The sequence below is a fragment of the Sminthopsis crassicaudata genome, chromosome 5 (genome assembly GCF_048593235.1).
Source record: "Sminthopsis crassicaudata isolate SCR6 chromosome 5, ASM4859323v1, whole genome shotgun sequence".
In the NCBI taxonomy this organism is placed as follows: Eukaryota; Metazoa; Chordata; class Mammalia; order Dasyuromorphia; family Dasyuridae; genus Sminthopsis; species Sminthopsis crassicaudata.
In genome coordinates, this window is record NC_133621.1 from 272075299 (window position 1) to 272097041 (window position 21743).

At 32.3% G+C, this 21743-nt stretch overlaps 1 protein-coding gene across 5 annotated transcripts in view; it reads right to left on the bottom strand.

Moving 5' to 3' along the window:
• Nucleotides 1-320: 320 nt before the first annotated feature.
• The window catches only part of LOC141544669 (uncharacterized), an 82730-nt gene continuing 61307 nt past the window's right edge, over nucleotides 321-21743 (bottom strand). Inside the window, exons 24-33 of one of the 5 annotated variants that reach the window (XM_074271075.1) lie at nucleotides 21121-21220; nucleotides 19535-19754; nucleotides 16793-17417; nucleotides 14111-14227; nucleotides 13129-13245; nucleotides 12135-12251; nucleotides 10166-10233; nucleotides 8535-8613; nucleotides 6460-6623; nucleotides 321-5291 (exon numbers count right to left, since the gene is read on the bottom strand). In XM_074271075.1, the coding sequence (XP_074127176.1) occupies nucleotides 5279-5291; nucleotides 6460-6623; nucleotides 8535-8613; nucleotides 10166-10233; nucleotides 12135-12251; nucleotides 13129-13245; nucleotides 14111-14227; nucleotides 16793-17417; nucleotides 19535-19754; nucleotides 21121-21220 (1620 nt within the window). In that variant the 3' untranslated portion in view covers nucleotides 321-5278. Of the gene's footprint in view, nucleotides 5292-5908; nucleotides 6624-8534; nucleotides 8614-10165; nucleotides 10234-12134; nucleotides 12252-13128; nucleotides 13246-14110; nucleotides 14228-16792; nucleotides 17418-19534; nucleotides 19755-21120; nucleotides 21221-21743 lie in introns of those variants that run through there. The other 4 variants (XM_074271074.1, XM_074271077.1, XM_074271076.1 and 1 more) reach the window with 4 other exon arrangements.

Below are 21743 nucleotides of genomic sequence, written 5' to 3' on the forward strand. Positions count from 1 at the left end.
TAGTTTCAAGATGTTCTCAAGGATTGAAAATATATAAAAACAATTAAAAACAATTAGGAAGGCAGAAAATTTCCACAATTCAAATCTTGGTTCCAAAACTAAATAGCACTTTTAATAAACACCTTTCTCCTTAGGAATACCTCTACCTTTGCTATTTTCTTTGAATGGAGGCTATAGAGTTTTGACTAAAAATGTAAAAAAAGAAAAGTAAAAAGCAATTGGGGCATTTCTTCAGCATGCCACAAAATCACCATGTTCATGTAATGAAGTACAGGGTAGAGAAATGAACAAACCAGAACAAAATTCCTTGAAGTCAGTTATGACTTTTGACAGGAAAGTTTATTAGCAAGAGGCAGAATCCTTTTAGCAGAAATAGCACATAATGCATAGATATGAGAAATGAACAATTTGTGTGGAAGGAATACCAGAGCATTATCTGATTGGTTTTACAGTTTTGGCCATGGGATCTTTTAAAAATTTTTAAATTTATTTTATTATATTTAGTGCCTTTAGTGTCTCTCCCTATCCCTGTCCCATACAGCCATTCCCATATGATGGATTTTTTTTAAAGAAGAAAAAGTCAGTGTAACTAATACACTGTAATAAAAAGTATGAAAATGTGTGCAATTTACTACATTTGAGGTGGAATCTCATTTATTTTTCTTTTGAACCATATTAGATTTTAATTTTTACTTTTTTTGAGCACATTTAAATTTTTTTCCAGTTATGTATAGAAACAATTTTTTACCTCTTTAAAATGATTTTAAGTCTTTCTCTTCTTCCCCCTTATTGAGAAAGTATTTGATTATACACGTGCAGTGATGTAAAATATTTTTAGTCATATTGTGAAAGAAAACGCAAGCTCCTTAAAAACCCTAAGAAAAATAAATTTTAAAAAATTATGCTTTGATCTGCATTCAGACTTTTTTTCCCCTCTAGAGGTAGATAGCATTTTTCATTTAAGTTCTTTGGAATTATCTTAGATCATTGTTCGCTGAGAGTAGCTAAGTTATTGTGTGTTCATCATTGTGCAATATTATGTACAATGTTCTCTTGATCTTAAGTCTTCCTAAGTTTTTTTCTGAAATCAGTCTGCTATTGAGTTCTTATGGCATAATATTATTCTGTTACAGTCATATCACAACTTGTTCAGCTGTTCCTCAATTAACGATCTTTCCCTTAGTTTCCATTTCTTTGTCACTATAAAAATATTTTTGAATATTTAGGTCCTTTTCCTTTTCTATCTCTTTTGGATGCGAACCTAGTGGTATTGCTGGTTCAAAGCGTATGCAAAATTTTATAGTCCTTTGGGCATGGTTTCAAATTGCTCTCCAAAATGTTTGGATCACTTTACAACTTGGTACAACCATTAGTGTTCCAATTTTCTATCATGACCAATATTTATCATTTTCTTTCTAATAATTAGATAGCTTTGATTTCTTCACCTGAAAGCTGCCTGTTCATATTCTTTGATCATTTACCAATTGGGGAATGATTTGTATTCTTATAAATTTGACCTAGTTCTTGATATATTTCAAAAATGAAGCCTTTATGATATTGTTATAAATCGTTATAAAACTACCACCTCACTTTTCTGCTTTCCTTAAAATCTTGACTTGCTTTTGTTTGGGCAAACCTTTTAATTAATCAAAATCAATCCATTTTGCATTTCATTTCTGTCTGGTGACAAATTCTTCCCTTATTCATAGAGAAAAAAAGTAAACTGCTCTACATGTCCTTATTTATGCTCATGGTATCACCTTTTATGTCTAAATTATGTAATTCGTTCTATCTCCTTGTTTTATGGGTAAATTTATCCTATTTACATTCAAAGTTATGATTACTATTGTTACTTCCATCCTACTTTCTCCGTTTGTCCTGTTTTTTTCCTTTTACTCCTTACTATTTCTCCTGTGAAATTATTTTAATTTTCTTAGGATATCATCCTGTTATAGTTAATTCACATCTGTGCCCTTTGACTATGTAGATTCCTAAAACTGCCCTAATGATTTCTTGGGAGTTCTTAGGTGTTGCAAGTGTCATCTTCCCATGTAGGAATGCAGTTATTAATGTTATTGAATCCTTTATGATTTCTCTTTGTTAGCTTTTTATGCATCTCTTGGGTTTTGCATAAGTTTTCTGTTTATTTTTGGTCTTATCAGGGATACTTGAAACTTCTCTATTTCATTACTATTATTATTTCCCCTATCCTTTTTCCCTCACTCAGTTTTACTGGGTAGTTGAGTCTTGATTATCTTTGCTATCTGGAGTATCATTCCAAGCCCTGTTTTGAGTGTGACTCTACAATATTAGAATTGTTTATTTCTGGCTCCTTGCAATAATTTTTTTTCTTGACCTGGGAAGATCTGAAATTCAGCTTAAATATTTCTGGGAATTTTCAATTTGGGATCTGTTTCAGGAGTTGATTGTGGGTGGAATCTTTCAATTTCTGTTTTACCCTCTGGTTCTAGGATATCAGGTCAGTTTCCTTGGAAAGATGATGTTTAAGCTCTTTTTGGTCAGGGATTTCAGGTGTTGCACTCTCTTGAATCTATTATCCAAACCTATTGTTTTTCCAGTGATATTTCACATTTTCTTCATTTTTTTCATTCTTTTTATTTTCTTGATGTCTCATGGATCCATCAGCTTTAACTTGCTCAAATCTATTTTTAAAGTCATTTTCTTCAGTGAATTTTTGAAATTTTTGGATTTTTTTCCCCATTTGGTCAATTTTACTTTTTAAGTAGTTCAGTGGATTTTTGTGCATCTTTTACCATTTGGCCTATTCTCTTTTTAAGGTGATTTTCTTTAATATTTTTTGGTGTCTTCTTCACTAAGGTGTTGATCTTTCTTAATTTTCTTGTGTCACTCATTTCTTTTCCGAGTATTTTAAACCGTTCTTATTTGAATTTTAAAATCCTTTTTGAGCTCCTCTAGGAATTCGTTATTGTCCTGAGACCAATTTACATTTTTCTGTGGTTTTGGATGTGGCACTTTTGACTTTGTTGCCTTTTTCTATGCTTGTGTTTTGATCATAGGAACTTTCTATATTTAGATTATTTGTTGTTGCTCTACAATGGCGACAGCACTATCCCAAGATTCAGGTTTTTTATTCTGCTTTTTTCAGAGCTAGATCTGGAAGCTTTTAGTTCTTCCAGTATTGTATGATCTAAGAGAGGTGTGGTCACTGCTATCTTAGCCTGTGTTCTGATCTGTGAATGATCTTTTCCATCCTATAATTGTGATCAGAGTTCCTGCTCTTCTGTGACCATATGCTGTAATAATAATGCTCTTCCTCAGCCTGGGACTTTGATCCAGAGCTGCAACATGGTTTCAACTAGGAGGATGACAACATAGTCCTCCTGCTCCCAGTGCCAGTAGAAAGTTCTTTATGATTTCCTTTTGAGCAGCTGTATGAACCTCTTACTGTGGGTTACCTTTCTACCTTTTTAACACAATAAAATCAAATTATACCTGTATGACAATACAGATCTCAAGAAGTAAAACATATCTTCCTACATAGGGAAGATAGAACTTTTACAAGAAAGTTGTACTTTTGAATTATGCATTTGAAGATCAAATTCTCTGTTCAGTTCTGGTCTTTTCATCTCAAATAAATGAAATTCACCTGTTTCATTGAATATCCATCTTTTTCCCTTAATGATAATGCTCAGTTTTTCTGGAAAGTTAATTCTTGGCTGCAATCCAAGTTCCTGTGCTTTCTGGAATATCAGATTCCATGTACTTTGATCTTTAGAAGTAGAAGCTGCTAAGTCCTGGGTAATTCTGATTGCATTTCCTCAATATTTGAATTATTTCTTTTTGGCTGCCTGCAATATTTCCTTCTTGATTTGATAATTCTGAAGATTGTTATGACTTTCCTTGGAGTTTACATTGCAGGGCCTCTTTCAGGAAGTTTTAGGTCAATTCTTGCAATGGCTATTTTACCCTCTGGTTCTAGGACATGAAGGCAGTTTCAGGCATTTCCTGAAAGATGATGTCTAGACTCTTTATTTCATCATGGTTTTCAGGAAGTCCAAAGAATCCTTAGATTGTCTCTGTCTCTGCTAAATCTATTTTCCATGTAAGATTTTCCAATGAATCATTTTGCATTTTCTTCTTATTTTTTTCATTTTTGTTTTTTGGTTTTGTTTGACTATTTCCTGAAGTCTCACTGTGTCATTCACTTCCATTTGTTAAATTCTAATTTTCCTTTTATTTCCAGTTATCTTTATTTCATTTTGCATTTGGGTAACTGAACTTTTAAATGTTTTTGTTCACTACATTTTTCCCCCATTTCACAAATTGTTTTTCATTGAATTGGTTTCTCTAAGGAGTTATGTACTTTCTTCCATTTCATCAAATGTATAAAGAGGCATTATATGATTTTTCACTAAATCTATTTTAAAGGAGTTTTCTTCAGATAATTTCTGTGTTTCCTTTTCCAAACTCTCTCGCAAAGTCCTCTTTTCCTTTCTCCATTTTCCTCCTAACTCTCTTTTAAGATCTTTTTTGAATTCTTCCAAGAGAGCCTTATGAGATGGGGCTCAAATCTATCACCCTTTGAGGATTCATCTGGAGATGATTTGCTTTTAGGATCCTCAGGATTAGAGGTCTGTTTTTTTCTTTCCCCATAAAAGCTATCTATAATCAGATTTCTTTTTGCTTTTTTCCTGATTTTTTAAAGGTTGAAGTCTGTTCTTAGGGTAACAGGGAGATTTCACCCAGCTTCCTGTACAAGTGATAGTAGCTTTAGGCTGGGTCAATGACTTCCTTCCAGTGTTGGGTGGCCATGGTTAGGTCCCATGATCTTCTGGAGTTTAGAAGCACGCTATTTACCTTTGTTTTGTATGACTCTCAGCTGAGAGAGTGGCTAATCCACTGGCTTGTACTCGAGACAGAGCAGCCAATGCTGCTATATTTGGCTAAGAGCTTCCTGGTAGATCCTTAGCATGTGGATGGCACACTGTCCTGGGTCCTTACACTGGACCTGTGCAGTCATCCCTTCCCACCATGCCCGGTTGAAGTAAACCTTTTCTGAAGTTCTTCCAAAATATCTATTGCTGGAAATTTGATACAGATCAGAGTTTTGATCTGGTGTTGATGTGAGCTCAGATAAAGACCTGTGCAATCTCTGCCATCTTGGTTCTGCCCCATGTATTTCTCTAGTTCTGCCTTAGACATTTCATTTGACATTTTTATTTTGAAGAATTCAGCTTCCATTTCTTGAAGTCAATGCTCCATTTGGTCATATCAGTTATCTTTTTTTTTTTTTCGTTTAGCTCCAGGCTCTAAATCAAATGGAAAACAAAGAGTTAACATAAAATGCCCGATTCTCACCTGAAAATTATAAGATGTTTGTTACCATATTCTGTTAGTTTTCATTTAAATTTCGGTCTCTGATTTAAAGAACTATTCTGAATTCACAAAAATAAGTTCTAACTTTAAAAGAACTCAAGGACAGGCAAATTAAATTTGAACTTAAAAAGAAGACAACTATTTCTACTGCATGTTAGCTCACTAGTTCATTCTAGTGCTAATATTTTAGATCATAAAAATTTTTGAATAAGAAATAATTTTGAAAGGAAATTACTCCAGAATCCACAAGAATATTTTCTTACAATTAAAACTTTTGGTGAAAAAAAACCCCACAAGCAATTCACCTTTCAATTTTTTAAATTGTAAATTTCAAATTTTTTTTCTTTTTTTTTCTTTCTTTCTTTTTTTTTTTTTTAGCAAATGATATATGGTTATTTCACTTATCATTTCAAAGATAAGGCAAAATAGACACCAGAATTGGTAAATAAAAATCCTTTCAAAATAAGCATTCAGTTCTTGACATGGAAGAATTGAAACAAGATATCCATCACATTTTACTAAGTTATGCTATTTATTATGTGAATTAACAAAGGGACAGATGTGTTCCCTATTGGAACTCATAAATAATAAGTAAGGAGCCATTAGAAGGAAGATGCTATGAAGTGGAGAGTAACTCATAGTCCTGAAAAGAATTGAGAAAAAAAATCTTTTTCAGAAGCACATCTTTTAGAGGAGCAACCCTCCCCTTAAAGGGGCTCACACCATGTATGGGAGGAGGGCAAATATAAAGGAATAAGGCAGTCTGGGAAACTAAGTTCCAGCATGAGCATTTTAACATTTGCTGACAAGGGAAGAGCATAAGTTGGTTTCAGAATTCACATTAAAAGCCTATTTTCTTTTTTAAAAATCATGATACCAAGCTAATGGAGAGAGAGCAGACAAGCTAAAGAAGGCAGAGAAAAAGATTCTGGATTTAGAATAGAGAAAAAAACCCCACAAAAACCTTCACTTACATGGAAATATTTTAAAAGCATTAAATTGATAAAGTAACCTGTAAGAATAGTAAGATGTTATTTAGTTGTTCCTTAATGTCCAGTTCTCCTTGTGTTTTAATTCAGGTATTTCTAAATGATACTTAACATTAACTTCTTCAAATTCCTTTTCTTCCTTTCCAGCTTGTCATGATTCTTTTGCAGACTTTTGCTAGAAAATGATTCTTCTTGAATTATTTTATTCATTAATTCCAACTGCATAAATTTTGAGAATGCTGCGTCCAATTGTCTTTTAAGGTCTTGAATATGTTTCTATAAAATATCAATTTAGCTAATTACACAAAAGAAAGGTTACAGCTCCAAAATGTTTTTCCTAAATTAATTATTTAAATACATTTAGACACTTCAAAGATAGGATGAAGCCATGGAATTACATTACTAGCTTTTATATAAAGTCTGCATAATAAACATTATTTCTTTCCACCTTTCTCCAGGTTAATTGTAATTGTAATTGTAAGTTCTATTGTGGAAACTTTTCCATTGTTACTTGTTCCAAAACCCTTTCCTGGCTAACATTGTATCTCTTGCTTTTGGGAAACTTAGAATGTTAAGAAATCAATTATTTTTGAGAAATATTGATGAGAACTGCAGGACAACAAGTTAATTGACAGTAAAATAAAATATTTCTAAGTAGTCACTTGTCATTATTTAAACAAATAAGGATGGGTTGAGAGAGTAATATGAAATACCAAATCCAAGGTACATGTGAAAAATTCACAAGGACATTCTCTTTGCCAAAAGGTATCTTTATTTATGAGAAGAATTTACGACAAAACAAAAAGATGAAATTGGCCCCAGGAGGGGTAAATAGAAATAGAAATAGATTTGGGAGAGCAATAGAGTTAGCAAAGAAAGGTATTTGGAAGAAGCCATTAAAGGAATACGCTATAAGCTGTGAGTACCCTTTTGAATGGCAGGCTAAATGCATAGAAAAGCTTAGCAGTCTAAAGAGTTAGGTATAGTAGGAAGATGTTATGGGAAGAGAGAGAGTTAACTCATAGCTGACTTAGTTCCAGAAAGAACATCATAAGCACACCTTTTATAGGGTAAATATAAACTTGGGGTTTCTCAGGGGAGGAGAGGAAGTATTACAAAAGAGATAAAGGATGCTTATTGAGATATTGAGGGCTTAACCAAACATTCTGCAAGTTTCTATCATAGATATTTTAAAAGGGAGCCTAAGTTCCCAAGATGAGAATTTTAGCATTTCTTGATAAGGAAGAGTTTTGCAATTCACATATATAGTATATGTATAGTACCAGTACACCATAGCACCAATTTGCAAATGTTATCTCATAAAAGCTCTTTAGGGCTTTCCCCTTACTTTAGGTAGATATCAGAACTGAGGAAATGTCTCAATATCATCAAATACTAGAATCTTAAAAAAATAACCCAGTAGCTTTAGATGAATTCATTTATTAGTCATTTTTCCAGGAGGAGGAAAATCTTTCCTTCCCTAAAATAGAAAAATAATGTATGGAGAATATTGTATTGTAAGTGTTTTAATTCATTTACTGGTAGAAGGTATTGAAAATCTATAACTTCCTTCTCTTAAATCAATTTAAGTCCTGTTTTATAGAGTGAATCTTTAACTTTTACATCAATTTACATTATGAACTTTCTTAAAGGCAATAGTGATCACCTTGCAATCAAACTATTGCTTTATTTATGCTTTGTCATTTTAAAATCTCTTAAAGCAATACTCTTTTCAAATTGTTTCTGCCTAGTAGTCATCTTTTGGTGTAGTATTTTTATTTTTAGGATTGTAGCAGAGCTCTGTGTTCTAAGAGGCCCTGCAGATATTGCCCCTAAATGTTTCAGCACTTCAAAAAGTTTTTTAGAAACCACCTATTTCTCTTAGAAAATTGTTTCTTTCCATCTTTGCAAACCCAACCTCAGTGTATCCAATCAGAAAGCCAAGTTATGGCATCAAATGATAATCTGATGTGATGCCAATATTAATAATTATACAGAGAAAAAAAATTCATCTCTCCCATAACAATGATTAACACCACCAGCATCCCAAATCAATGTGAATTGTATTTGAATATCATATTACATTAACAACTGGATTTTTTACAATTAAAATTCTTACCATATTCTACCACTTAAAAAAAAAAAGGTTTTTTAAATGAGGAAAACTAAATCCCAGAGATGACTTACAAAATAGAAATTGATAGTTTCCCAAATGTTTTCATCTTGCTCTCCTGAATTTTCAAATGTGGCACATTCCATTTTAAATCTACAAAAGTAAATATAATTGTCACAAAATTTTGAAGAACTTTTTTAAAATTAATTTAATTTAATAATTTCCTATAAGGTTCAAGATCTCACTTGCAAAGCCTGGAAGATAGATTTAAAGAGAAGTAAAAGAGGCTCCAATTTGGTTTAATTAGAATGAAAACAACATGCACAGGTAAACATGTGAATGCAGTATATTTGGAGTAAATACAAAGTAACTGCAAAAAGGAATTAAAAAAGGAATACAGAAAGTCTTATTTAAGTGTTTTTTTGGGGTGAGTTTTGATTAGAACTAGGCATTTGCAAGAGGTATATTCCATATTGTGGAATATGCAAATGCATGGAGATCAAAGGCAAACAGAATTTGGAATCTGGGATATAAATATCAAGAAAAACAGCACTTCCTTCTAAGAAACTTTTATTTGTATATATCCAGTCCTATCTTCATATATAATGACATATTTAGACAAGAATATGTATCTATTTTAAGACACTTTCCTAAAACATTGTGATCTAAAAATCTCTGTGATTTGGAGTTGTGATTTCCTTGGTGTAGGAAGATACTGTCTACCTATTCAAACCTGCAAGCTCAAGTCTTCTTAAGTTTCTTGCCAGCACTGAGAGGTTCAGACTGTGACTCAGGCTCACAGTCAGTATATGTCAGAATCAGGATTTGAACTCTCCCCACTAAACTCAGTTCTCTTCTGATTGTTTCTGGAGATCAACTTTGCAAGAAACCTGTATTTTGATAATCCTTCAGAAATTCTTTCAAACCTATAAATTACGCTACACTACAACTGGCTATGAAAAATATATTATTCCTGGGGTAAAACTCCTGATAAGGCACAGTTAGTTAAGATATTTTATGAAAGGACATTTTTTTTGGAAGGGAGGTGCAGTAAGATAGGAACATTTTATTGGAATAGGGAATTCTTCATGAGGAAATTCCTTCTAGCAGTTTGTATCTGTAACAGCTCTTCAATGTATATTTTTTAGAGAACTTTGTGGAAAATAAAACAACTAGCACAGGATGCACAGCAAGTAACAAGTCAGATATATAACATTTCCATGATTTGGTGGTAGGATATATGTGTGTGTGTGTGTGTGTGTGTGTGTGTGTGTGTGTGTGTGTGTCCGCGCAATACCTACATACATATATTTAGCCGTAATTTATATAGCTTATCCTTTGATTTCCCAAAATGGTCAAAGTAAAGCACTTGAGTAAACTGACAACATGAAAACCAGTATTTTCTGAAACATGTCCTCCAAAATCTGCTTTCCTACAGCTACATTTCTCATCTCATTTCTCCCTTTATGGGAGGTAAATTCTGATTGGAGCCCAAGGCACTTTTGACATTTCCAGTATTGACTAAAATTTATTTATTTATTCATCTCAAAATAAGTTATACTTAAGCAGATTATTCTCCTTTCCCATTGAAAAAAAGGAATTAAAATAAACAATTGCATGATGTTGTATTATGAATATATTTATCATTTTGATTTGCTCTACAACTAGTCATAGCAGTAAAATATAAAAATGCTTTAATTCTTACTTTTGCATATGCTCTTCTAACTCATTATACTGCTGTGTCTCTCTTTTCTGTTCCTGAGATTCCTGCAACTATAAAAGTTCCAAAATGTTTCAAACTTTTCAACTTTAAAAATGAAATCATAATCTTATCCTTATCTATGAATTAGTGATGCCTATACTTAACTATTAATATAAATTTTACTAGTCCATCAGGTAGTAGTCCATTGCATAGACAAAACGATTGCATTTATATATTCCAAATGTCACTATATTCAATTCATTTTACATGGGCACATACACCTGAAATTACATACCTAGCACTGGACACTTCATTAGTGTAGATCACAGCCTTAAGAATGTTTCTTGGGGTCTTCCAAACCAACACGCTACACTAAAGATGTCTTGTGTACAATGATCAAGGTTATGCTTTTTGGTCTTTTTTTTTTTTTTTTTTTTTTTTCTTTTCTTGAGGCTGGTTTTAAGTGATTTGCCCAGGGTCACACAGCTAGGAAGTGTTAAGTGTCTGAGGCCAGATTTGAACTCGGGTCCTCCTGAATTCAAGGCTGGTGCTCTATCCACTGTGCCACCTAGCTGCCCCCTCAAGTTTATAAAGCTATATAATGAAAAACTCTGAGCGATAAACACATGTTTTAAGGTAAAGTGACTAGCCTCTGGAAAAGCAAATCTCCAAGCAAAGTGATTTGTCTCTGACTCCCTTCTCTCTCTCCCCTTTCTTCCTTTGTGTCTCCCTACCCTCCCTTCTCCTTCACTCTTTCTCTCTTAAATTACTTCCTTATATAATAAGCTATTTGGTGCTTGTTTACATGATAACTTGTATGAGCTTTTCCTATTTTGCATTGGCTTCAAGTCCGACTGAACATTCTTCAAGGACAAGAGAGCATGGATTTCTCACGATCTTGGTAAGCTAGTCAGAACCTGTCAATATAATTCACAGAACTGACATTCACTAATTGATGGACTAATAATTGAACAAATAATTTTCACCCGATTCTTATTTATCGCTTAAAGTTTGGTACCATTTTGCCCTGAATTCCATTTAACTGAGTTAATCCATATGGACAAAGATTTATTGCTTCCTTGCTATTCCTTATAAAGTTTAGTCCACACCTAGTTCCTAGAGTCCAGCTTGAAAACAAAGGCTTTTATGAAAGTTAATATTTTAATCATTGTGGTCCAAAAGGAATGGGAGGAAAATAAAGAGAATGAGGGATAAGGAAAACAAAGTGATTTGAGAAACAGAACTTATTCCATTCCAATACTTATTTCAAAACTAGAAATATTTCTCAAGCATAGCAATATGAAAGAATAAGTTTTGAAAGGACTGAAACCAGTAATAAACCATTTCTTAGTAAATACCATTATACTGAAGTTAAGCAGGTAAAAGAACTGTTTTTCAACATTAGGAAGTGTTTGTCAAAATATAAGAGACAATGATTACTTTTATAAATAACTGAAAATATTGTTTCTGGCAGAGAAACAAACATTTATTAAGTGCCTATTATGTGTCAGGCACTGTGTTAAGAGCTTTACAATTATTTTCTTGTTTGATTCTCACAACAACTCTGGAAGGTAAGTATTATTATCTTTATTTTACAGTTGAAGAAGCTAAGAAAGATTAAGTGACTTCCCCTAGGACAACTCCAAAACTATCCAGATGCAAAGTTCTATTCCTATTTCCATCAAGCAGCCTGTGTGTGTGTGTGTGTGTGTGTGTGTTTATTTACATATATAAAAGATATACATGATTTATTTATTCTTACTTAGAAAAAAATCTCATCCCTCTGTGATGATAGATATAAATTATGAGTGAAAATAATTATCCCAATATAGAAATCATATAAATGGATACAAGTCTTGTTCTGTCAGTTTAAATGACAGGTACAAAATATAATATTGGTAAAAACAAAAGTGACGTAGTGAAAACACTTTTCATTAGTCAATGACAAATCACGGAATTTTTATATACGTACTTCACTTTCCATTTGATATATCTTCAGTAGTTGCTTCATTTCCAAAGCCTTTTGTGAAAGCATGGATTCTTCTTTTTGGGAATCTGCAAGTTCTTGTTGAAGCTTTCTTATCATATCCTGATGGAAATATGTACATAGAATTTCTGCTACTGATTTCATATATTAGTATTGGCTTATGGGAAATAAATATACCTTCAAAGTTAACTGATATCAATATTTTTATATAGAACTTAATATAGCATGAACATTTTCATGATTATCATTGATATAGAACTAGGAAAAGCCTTAGGAATCATTTAATGCAACCATTTTGTTTTGTAGTTGAGAAAAATAAGAAAATTAGACTTTTTAAATAAAATTAAGTCACAAAAGTGTCATCGAGAAAAGGATGAGAACTTATTAGGAAGTGTTTGTCAAAATATAAGAGACAATGAATACTTTTATAAATAACTGAAAATATTGTTTCTGGCAGAGAAACAAACATTCATTAAGTGCCTATTATGTGTCAGGCACTGTGTTAAGAGCTTTACAATTATTTTCTTGTTTGATTTTCACAACGACTCTGGAAGGTAAGTATTATTAAGGTAAGTATTATTATCTTTATTTTACAGTTGAAGAAGCTAAGAAAGATTAAGTGACTTCCCCTAGGACAACTCCAAAACTATCCAGATGCAAAGTTCTATTCCTATTTCCATTAAGCAGCCTGTGTGTCTGTGTGTATGTGTGTGTATGTGTGTGTGTTTATTTACATATATAAAAGATATACATGATTTATTTATTCTTACTTAGAAAAAATCTCATCCCTCTGTGATGATAGATATAAATTATGGTTGAAAATAATTATCCCAATATAGAAATCATATAAATGGATACAAGTCTTGTTCTGTCAGTTTAAATGACAGGTACAAAATATAATATTGGTAAAAACAAAAGTGACGTAGTGAAAACACTTTTCATTAGTCAATGACAAATCACGGAATTTTTATATACGTACTTCACTTTCCATTTGATATATCTTCAGTAGTTGCTTCATTTCCAAAGCCTTTTGTGAAAGCATGGATTCTTCTTTTTGGGAATCTGCAATTTCTTGTTGAAGCTTTCTTATCATATCCTGATGGAAATATGTACATAGAATTTCTGCTACTGATTTCATATATTAGTATTGGCTTATGGGAAATAAATATACCTTCAAAGTTAACTGATATCAATATTTTTATATAGAACTTAATATAGCATGAACATTTTCATGATTATCATTGATATAGAACTAGGAAAAGCCTTAGGAATCATTTAATGCAACCATTTTGTTTTGTAGTTTAGAAAAATAAGAAAATTAGACTTTTTAAATAAAATTAAGTCATAAAAGTGTCATCGAGAAAAGGATGAGAACTTATTAGGAAGTGTTTGTCAAAATATAAGAGACAATGATTACTTTTATAAATAACTGAAAATATTGTTTCTGGCAGAGAAACAAACATTCATTAAGTGCCTATTATGTGTCAGGCACTGTGTTAAGAGCTTTACAATTATTTTCTTGTTTGATTTTCACAACGACTCTGGAACGTAAGTATTATTATCTTTATTTTACAGTTGAAGAAGCTAAGAAAGATTAAGTGAATTCCCCTAGGACAACTCCAAAACTATCCAGATGCAAAGTTCTATTCCTATTTCCATAAAGCAGCCTGTGTGTCTGTGTGTCTGTGTGTCTGTGTGTGTGTGTGTTTATTTACATATATAAAAGATATACATGATTTATTTATTCTTACTTAGAAAAAAATCTCATCCCTCTGTGATGATAGATATAAATTATGAGTGAAAATAATTATCCCAATATAGAAATCATATAAATGGATACAAGTCTTGTTCTGTCAGTTTAAATGACAGGTACAAAATATAATATTGGAAAAAACAAAAGTGACGTAGTGAAAACACTTTTCATTAGTCAATGACAAATCACGAAATTTTTATATACGTACTTCACTTTCCATTTGATATATCTTCAGTAGTTGCTTCATTTCCAAAGCCTTTTGTGAAAGAATGGATTCTTCTTTTTGGGAATCTGCAAGTTCTTGTTGAAGCTTTCTTATCATATCCTGATGGAAATATGTACATAGAATTTCTGCTACTGATTTCATATATTAGTATTGGCTTATGGGAAATAAATATACCTTCAAAGTTAACTGATATCAATATTTTTATATAGAACTTAATATAGCATGAACATTTTCATGATTATCATTGATATAGAACTAGGAAAAGCCTTAGGAATCATTTAATGCAACCATTTTGTTTTGTAGTTTAGAAAAATAAGAAAATAAGACTTTTTAAATAAAATTAAGTCATAAAAGTGTCATCGAGAAAAGGATGAGAACTTATTTCTTAAGACCACAAAGTTCTTTTGATGATGCAACACACCTTTCATCCAAGCATGCATCTTCCTCCTTGCTCATGATAAAGCATTACTTTCAGTCTGATTTCCTCATTCACCTTCTTGAGAATTATAACACCTCCAAAAGCACATAGGGGATAAAGCTTTTTATGGGCAATTCACTTGGAAGGTGGGAGAATGGTAAAGGGTACAACAATATAGCTTCTTATACCTGAAACATTAGGGTTTACCTTCTATTTTTCAGAAAAAATTTCTTTGCATCTGGCCTTATATGAATAAGGATGCCTATAAGAAAAAGATGCATTTTCTTTACTCTCATAGTTTCCCTTGAAGAATGATTATATGCACTGATATTCTTGCCAGCCCTCATACAATTACTTGAAACGATTGATCTAATTTCATGAAAGCAAAAAAAAAGGGGAGTAGATGGATAGTGGAGTGGAGGTCTTGCTAGCTACTATTTATATCTTCAACTCTGTTTGCCAAGTCTTCAGAGAAGTTCAATTTTAAGAAAGGATAGAAATTATACCCCTGGTTGCAGTCAATGGACAGAAAAATGGGGAAAATTATAGAAAATATGGTACCTCTTCCACTTTTTGATATACAGTATGGTGCAAGGTCAGTGCTAAAGAGAATTTCATGTTATCCTGTAACCTAGCCGGAAGACTAATATACACACATATATACTACATACATAGATGAACATATACACACAAAATACAAACATATATACAAACATATATATATATATATATGTATATAGGTGTGTGCATTACTATTCATGTTATTAAAAACCCATATATATGGGTGTGTGCATTACTATTCATGTTATTGAAAATCCTGTACATTTTCACTATAAATTAAAGAAAATTATTGCATGTGACTAGCATAAATGAAGCTAAAATGTAAAAGACATTGAACATTTTCTATCTCGTTAGATAAAAATCATCTTAAAAACAAAATTCAAGTAAAGTCTAGTAACCTTTTGAAAGAAAACCATCTAAGAGAAGGCAATGTAAAATTGTCTTAAGAAAACTAGCAAAATTAATTGAATTACTACACAAAACTAAATTCCATTGTGAAATGAATAGATTCAACTACATTTTTTTATCTGAAATTGTACAGTACTTCCACTCACTACTTATGTGAAAAGCATCACAGATAATGAGAACTGTTATTAGATAGTAAAAAGCTATCTATTTTCAATAAAGGAAAGGCACGGATCCCAGAAACTGCAATTCTGGTTATTATGCAAGAAGTATTAGTAAATATAGTAAAAAGACTGACATAAATAATAATGTAGTAGGGAATCAAAAGCACATTTAAAAAAGATGGCTTTATTACCACACACCAAAATTAATTCTTAATGGAATAATAACAGAATTATTGTCCTAAATTTTAAACAAAAGTAGTTGCTAATCTTTGTAATTTCATTAAAATATGATCAACTGTTTAATATTTCTAAAATCAGTTTACAGTATTTTGAATTAAAACTAGTCAATTGATAAATATGTTTCAGTGATTATGAAAAGGGTAATAACTGATGCCCTACAGCATCTCAATTTGAATTGTTACAGTACTCTTAGCACATTTTTTCAGGATTTACCTTGTTTCAGCATTTCTAATAATTTCATTGGAGCATTAAATGGAATACCAGGCAAATTATTAGAACTACAAAATGGTTGTAGGAGTCCGTAGGGTCCTACGATATTTGGTCCTTTTCGAAATTGCATGTAGCCTAGCACTTTATGTTCGATAAGAGTAAGGAAAGCTACTGCTAGGAGAATTGGGATAATATATAGTAATATTTATCAGTATTTATTTACAAGTATTTAACTCCATTTACATTTATGCACCAATACTATACATTTAAAATTTCATGGGCTAGCTACACCATATTTTTAATCAAAATGAGTCATCTTGTCTAAAAAATGGATATGGGGTTGATTTTTATCATGAATGTTTCCTCCTTCTTGCATGTCAGATTTTTTTTTTTTTCCTTTTGGTAGAGGCAGTTAGGGTTAAGTGACTTGCCCAGGGTCACACAAGTGTCTGAGGGCAGATTTGAACTCAAGTCCTCCTGACTTCAGGACTAGTGCTCTATCCACTGCGCCACCTAGCTGCCCTCATGTCAGAATTTTGATACTGAATGTTGCTAATATCAGAAACTGCTGAAAATTCAAATTCCTAATTTATCTTGATCAAAATAACTTTAAAATTCAATTCAAAATGCTAAATGTTTGTCAGATAATATTATTTAAAGACCTACCTCATCTTCTGCCTGTTCATTTTCATATATACGTATTTGCTCTCTTAAATGGATAATCTCATCAGTTGACTCTTTATTTCTCTCTTCTACCCCATGATCTTGCTTTTCAGTAGAAGCATCAACAGTCAGGGAGCGATCCCTAAAGTTCATCCAGTTACTTTTTAATACCCTTCTTTTGAAGGCCCCTTTGTTTTGGGCATCTTCAGATATTTCTTGAAGCAAGGCAAATTCCCTCTGCTTTTGGGTTAATTTTTCTTGCATGGACTCTACTTTGAGAGATGATTTTTTCAATTTTTCCTTTTGTATATGATTTGAGAGTTCAAATTCCTTCACTTTATCCTTGGTCATCTCTAATTCTTTCTGTGTTTTTTCTAAAATTGATGTCTTCATTCTAAGGGAATCACGTCGTTGGTACAACTCATTTTTAGCTTTAGAAAGCTTATTTGACAGGATGTCAATTTTGTCTATTAGTTGGTCCTCTAAAAGGAGCCACTCTTCTTGTTCTCGCTGAAGGTGTAGTTCTGGTGGCTGATGTTCCTCATAAAGGATGTCAGAACTTACAGAGGAACTGTTAGTTTCAATTTCTGACTGTGTTTTTCCTCCGTTTTGTTTTTTACCTTCCAATCTAGAGTTCAGTATTGCATTTGGAAAAAAAATTACAAGTAATTGTGTTATATAGTGTTATATAGTAAAAATGGATACAATTCTAAAAATAGAGGAAAATTTGCAGTAAACTTTGTGAGGAAATCTGAAAAACTGAAAATTTAATTTTCAGGATTCACTTTTTAATTAATATATTTTCATATTGTATTGTATTTTAAAATAAGTTTTTATTCTCAAGATAATTGCACATGTTTAACATACATTGGATTACTTGCTATCTAGGGGAAGGGTGGGGGGTGGAAGGGAGAAAAATTTCAGAAACAAGATAAAAAGTCAAAAACATCAATTCCTGCCCTCAAGATGCTTATATTCTAAATGGGTAAAATAACATGTAAATAGAATACATGAAAGCAAGTATGAATACCTGAGAGGCAATATCCGAAAAGAAGACACTTAGTTACTAAGGGCACTGAAAATTGTCAAGGAGTTAAATTTCAGAAAAACTAGGATAGATTTACTTGAAGTGATATAAAGTGAGCAGAATGAGCACAATGTACATCACTATTATGTGATGATCATCTATCAAGTGCTTTTCAGCAATACAATGATCTAAGATAATTTCAAGTGGAGAATGCTATCCACATCTGGAGAAAAGTACTTATGGAGTCTGAATTCTCAAAATGTTTTAGAAAATCAATGTTCCAACAAGTCTTTCATTAAAATAGGGGAAAAATACTCTTTCAAAGAAGGAAAAATAGCAAGTAGGCCAATATAGATGGATTTCAGAGTTAGAGAGAGGGGTAAAGTGCACGAAAACGGGAAAAGCACGAAGAGTCCAGGTTATAAGGGATTTTGAGGGCCAACAAAAGGAATTTATATTTGATCTTAGAGGTGATAGGAGCCAGTACTACTTAAGGAGGAATAAAATCATGACATTTGTGCTTAAGGAAAATCACTTTGGCAGCTGAGTGAAGAATGGATTGGTATGTGGAAAGCCTTCATACAGAGAAAGAAAGAGGAAGGCAAGTGCAATAATATAAGCAAGAGGCAATGATTGCCTGTATTACATTGAACAGAAATGGACTGTTACGGGAGGTGCTACAAAGGCAGAAAATTTGTCATTAGATTGAATGTGAGAAGTAAAAAGCAGGAGTTAAAGATGAGGAAGATAGTTGTCACTAATAATAGGATCAGAAGAGGGGAGGGCTAAGGAAGAAAGATAATTAAGGTCAAGATGCATATGGCAATCCCATTTGAGATGTCCAAAAAACCCACAGTGATGTATAGCAGAAACTTGAGAGACTAGGGCTGATCATAGAAACCTGAAAATTATTCCTCCACAAGGGTGTTAAGGAAATTCAAGATGAGATCATCAAGAGAAACAGTACATTTTCCAAGATTGTAAGCTCCATGACAACTCAGGCCATGTCATATTCTTCCCTTATCTTCCCTAAGTTTCAAAAGTATTTTGCATATAGCAGGGGACTAAGGGCATTTATTGAGGAATTTGAAAATAACATTATTTATAGCACATCAGAATCCCTTCTTGCAGTCTACAGTCCAGTCAAAGTGCCCTCCTTTTGGTTCCACACAGGACAACAGAGAACTCCATTTCCCAAAGCCACACCCTTGTGCTCAGCTTGGATTGCACTGCTCCTTTCCTAAACTCCCTCCATTGGGATTTTATTTGTATACTCTGCTTAGTACATTCTTCTACATGAGTACTGTCCCCTGAAAATCATGCCCTGCTTTCTGCTCTAAATTTCTATGACTTTATTGTATTTACATTTGCATGTGTAGGTTGTATTCTTAAATTCAGTGCAAACTTCCCATTGGTACTTCATTGCCCACAACAGTGCTTGTCACAAAGAAGGCACTTGTTAAATGTGCTGATGAAAGACAATTATCTGTCCTTTAAAAATAATATGATGAAGTGACAGTGGGCACTCACTGGAAACTATTCCAGACAGGAAGATAGAGCATGCCCCCATAGAGTAAAAGGGATTAATAAAGAAGGCTCATTACAGTATTTTCACTGATTTTTTACTTTTGATTTCCTAACCTCAAATTCTCTGTTATAGTGCGCTTCAATGTAAGAGAAATGCTTTTAAGCCTTTATTAAACTTATGAGTTCCATACCTGCCTCTATAGTATTCTTTATCACATTTTACTTTTTGATGATTTGACCTGGATTTAGTTTTTCTTCTTTTCGAGAATTTTTCCTGTGATCGCCTAACAGTGGTTTGTAAACTATTCTTCACTACTCTTGTCATTTGTACCAATTGTGATTTGTTTTGATGTTTTACTGATAAACCACATGAAAGAACTACTTTCTGATGTCTCTGAAGGCGAGGAGAACCTATATAGACAAAAACACAAGTAAATAAAAATATTAGGATTTTAAAATCTGCATGACAGTAGCAGTATACTTAGAATTCAGATTCTCTGGCACTGATAAAATCAGTATTATTTTCCCAAGACAAACAAAATCTCTAATTTACACATTAATTTAAAAAAAAATATTTGAAACCTCAGATTTTTCTCACAATATAAGAAAAAATATCTGTGAAAAGTAAACATACTGATATGAACTGTGATTGGCACAAATAAGATTAATAAACATATATTATACATATGCTAAATTACTTTAAAAGTAACATAAATGTGTTTTACTCCAAATAGTTCCATGTCAGCATTTCTTATTCTTTAGAAACTTATAATGTAAATCGGTATACATCATTCATACAATAATCTTTTTCCTCATTTATTCATTGGTCAATCTTCTAACTTTAACCCAAATATAGCTGAGGCACCAGAAGAAAGTTGAAAAACAAAAAACAAAAAACAAAAAACACTTGCCCTTTCAGGAAAATTCCTGCCTCAAAACCTAGGTACTTTATTCTTCAGAGAGATACATAACTAAATTTAGAACTAACCCAGAATTACAAAATTGAGTTATATCAAGTTACATATTTAACAGATTTGATTATCAGATTTTCTTTGGCAACTTTCAATTCATATATTTCAGTGTTCAATTCAACAGTTGCCAGTTTAAGGGAAATCTAAGATTCCAAGATTCAAAGCAAAAGAAGAAACAGCAAAAGCCTGTTTGCTCACAAGTGCCTCCTTGCTCACAATTCCCATGTTTCAAATGTGCATTTCAGTCCCCTAATCTCTCATGAACCATTGAATTCACATCCATCATTTAAAACATAACACAAATGCTACTTTCAAAAAGTTTTTTCTTTGATAGCTGATGCTCTTTCGTACTTTATACCTCAAATAGCAGTGTGACTGTACTATTTATTTGAATATTATTTATTTTTATTAAGTATTTATGTATTTTTTCCTATTACATTTGTCTACGTAGGCTCTATCCCCCTAGTAGATTGCATACTCATTGAGGAAAAGAACTGTTTCTTATCTCAAATTTGTGAATTTGGCACACACTAGATTCTTAATTCTTTTTGCATTGAAAGTGGTAGGTCATCCTTGAGAGCTTCTGTGGTTGAAAAATCACCACACTGAAGCTAATGAAATCCTTTTTAGCTTGGCAAGGTCTATTAAAGCTTAGACTCTGTCAGATCCTCCAAGAACCCAAAGTCACTTCTATTCTATTATAGGTCAGTGGACTAGAACTTCAGAACTATTGTCTTAGCTATAAATACATATTTGGTTTCTGTTTAACATTGGTATTCTGTTAGAAAATTTAAAAATATTCTTACCCTGAACACTATTTGAGGGAGGCAAATCATAATCCTCTGTATCTGTGTTATGTGACTGAGTGAGGTCATCAAGAGCATATGAAGTCATCTCTACTTCGTCCTATAAAATATATAAAAGTACTATCAAATAATAAACTTAAATAAAATCATTGTAAAATAAACTTTAAAGCAATCAGAAAGAATACTATTTATGTAGTCAATGAATAACATTTATATAGTACTTTAAGATATTTCACAACAGTTATCTCTTATACATTATCTCATAGCATTCTCACAACAATTTTGTGAGAAAAGCACTATTTTACAAATGAGGAAATAAGGTATAAGAGAGATTAGGTGATTTGTCCATTTAGTTAGCTAAGAACCCAAGAATAGATTCAAACTTAGGTCCTCCTTTTGACTATTCACTAGGCCATATACCTAACTAGAAGCTGGATTATCAACCTTATAAAAATTATCACAAATACTCAAAATATCTCTTACAAATATTTATAGGGGAGAAACGAAAGAAAAGCCAGCAACCTAATTAGTTTTTTGGCATTTACAAAGGACGCATTTCACAAAAAGACTTCCTAAAAGTATTTTCTGATGAAATGCTCCTATGCTCCATAATGTAGAAAAGG